At 40.3% G+C, this 2,319-nt stretch overlaps 1 protein-coding gene across 1 annotated transcript in view; it reads left to right on the top strand.

The window, feature by feature from the left end:
- Window positions 1-2,050, top strand: part of LOC101862557 (actin-related protein 5) — an 8,369-nt gene extending 6,319 nt beyond the window's left edge. The window contains exons 5-6 of the mRNA XM_005091548.2: window positions 657-768; window positions 1,799-2,050. Coding sequence (XP_005091605.1) covers window positions 657-768; window positions 1,799-1,974 — 288 coding nt within the window. The 3' untranslated portion in view covers window positions 1,975-2,050. The remainder of the gene's footprint in view (window positions 1-656; window positions 769-1,798) is intronic.
- Window positions 2,051-2,319: the final 269 nt, after the last annotated feature.

Here is a 2,319-nt window from a genome sequence, read left to right as displayed (position 1 = left end):
GAGCCCATGGCATACGGGGCGCTTACGTCCCGTGAGTAAAAAAGAATAAGGTACAATACGGTGACTACCGTGACAAAACCAATGTGCCAGGATCTGGACAATAAAGATGTATCTATCTTCTCTTCTATTATCTATTTGTGGTGGCCCAATTTTGCTATTCAAAAGGCTTTTTAATGGCTGCATCAATCGACATGCGGTTTTCACCAAAAAATTCTTTAAAATATTCTCCAGAGCATGGCGCCCTTGGTTTTTTCAGTTTTGAGACAGTTTTGCTGCAAAAAAGCAACATTTCTTTATTTCGCCGATCGCTTTTGTAGGCCGACGCTTCTGTCTCTGTAATTTTAGAAAATCCGGAAGTGATATTTCGCGAGGCGCGTTTTGTTTTGAGAGTATAGATAGATCTTGACCTTATAATTTTTTGCATCTCTCAAGATTTATTGCCCCATTCCAGTAGAGTGTAAATATAGTACTCCAATGACTTTTAGTTGATATTAAAGCACCGGCCAAGATGGTCAGAGAACGGTTAGTATAAGAACGTATAGGCACCGCTGATCATTCCTTTCATCGAAAGGGGGCCCAGCTAGTATCTTATAAAAGGGAGGAAAAAATGGGTTTTTTCCAGCTACAGCAGACTATTTTCCTATGCACTTCCTCAGAATGTGTTCCTCACAGGAGGCAGTGCCAACCTGAAAGCCTTCAAGGACAGGATCGACTGGGAGCTGCTACAGATGAGACCGTTCCAGAGCTCCTACAACGTCTTCTGTGCAGGTTGGTGTGGCGGAGGCTGTGAAGAAAGTTATGAATAGGATCGTACTCAGAGTGTTTGGGGCTTTTGATTGGTTGTTTTCTGGTTGTTGTTTTTTGGGGATTTTTTTTGGTTCTGAATGGCATAATCTTTGTGTGTTGGAATGCAGATTGCGTCTACAAATCCTTTATTTTTCACCCAAATTTTTGTGGGTTTTTTGTCTTAGTTTTTTCTGTTCTGTTGTTCTTTTTGTATTTCTCTTCTTCAAAATTTTTAGTTTTCATTTTCTGTCTTTCAATATTGTTGGGGGGTTTTTTCATTTTGTTTGTGACCTGGTTTTCATTTTTGTGTCTTCTTTTTCTTGTTGTCCAAGTTTTTATTCTTTGAGCCTCATTTTTCTTTTCTTCTTGTACACTCACCTACGGTACCTCCTAGACCCACGGGACTGCTAGCTGCCAGCTTATGGGTGGTTGGATGCAACCATTAGTAGGTCTTAGTCTTACTAATTTTCTTTCCTTGTTTTCTCTGTCTGTCTGTCTGTCTGTCTGTCTGTCTGTCTGTCTGTCTGTCTGTCTGTCTGTCTGTCTTACTCTTTTCCAGCACTAAATGTCTATTGTTTTGTTGATGTGCTGCTCTCTTCTCAAACCAAATCTGTTGGTTTTTTTGTACTTTCAAACTTTCTTAAGATTGCTCAATTTATGTGGTGGCTGGAGGGTGTATTTTATAGGTACTTTCTTTTTCTCAGTACTAAATGATGACTGTTATTATGTTGATGTTCTTCTCTTTACTCAATCAAACAAACAAACAAACAAACAAACAAATGGGTGGCTGGCAGGGTCTCTGGTGTGGTTTGCTCCTTCTTTCCTATCAAACATCTGTCGTCCTTATCTCTCCTCCTTCTTTTTTGTGTTTGTTACTCCCTTGTAACACATCTATTCTTCGACACTTTTATGACCTTATTGTGTTGTCCGTGCTGTAAAACTCTTATTTAAAAAAAAACAACTAAAAAAACAAACAAACGAACAAACAAATATGCGTAATTCATCTCTACAGCCAACCCCAGCCTGGACGCGTGGAACGGAGCGAGGAAGTTTGCCATGTCGCCTCTCCTGACGGCCGGCTCCATCACCCGCAAAGACTACGAGGAGATGGGGGAGGGTTATCTCAGGGAGCACGTGGCAGCCAACAAATATTTCCCCAACCCTCTACCGGCGGCCCAGAAGTCGTAAATTGTTCGAACTGCAGTGACATTGTTTTGTTTGTTTGGTTGTTGTTGTTGGGTTGTTGTTGTTTTTTGTTTTTTTGGGGGGGGGGGGGGGGTTACCAACACTAGTGGTGCTGATAAAAACAATGTTTGTTGTTTTGGTTACATGTAGGCCTACATGTAATTGTTCTAATAATAGTTGTTTTTCAAAAATGCCATCATGTTTCATTGTTTATATATTCATCAATAAAAGTATCATTTAAACAAGGTCTTTTTGTCTTTGTTTTGTTGTGTCAGTGTCTTAATAATATTTGTTTTTGAGAGGGGGTGAGAGTGAGACGAGAGAGAGATACGGAGGGAGGGAGTGTGA

This window comes from Aplysia californica, unplaced genomic scaffold (assembly GCF_000002075.1).
Source record: "Aplysia californica isolate F4 #8 unplaced genomic scaffold, AplCal3.0 scaffold00031, whole genome shotgun sequence".
Classification (NCBI taxonomy): Eukaryota; Metazoa; Mollusca; class Gastropoda; order Aplysiida; family Aplysiidae; genus Aplysia; species Aplysia californica.
The sequence above is the reverse complement of the archived record's forward strand: the minus strand, read 5'-3'. Positions and strand labels throughout refer to the sequence as shown.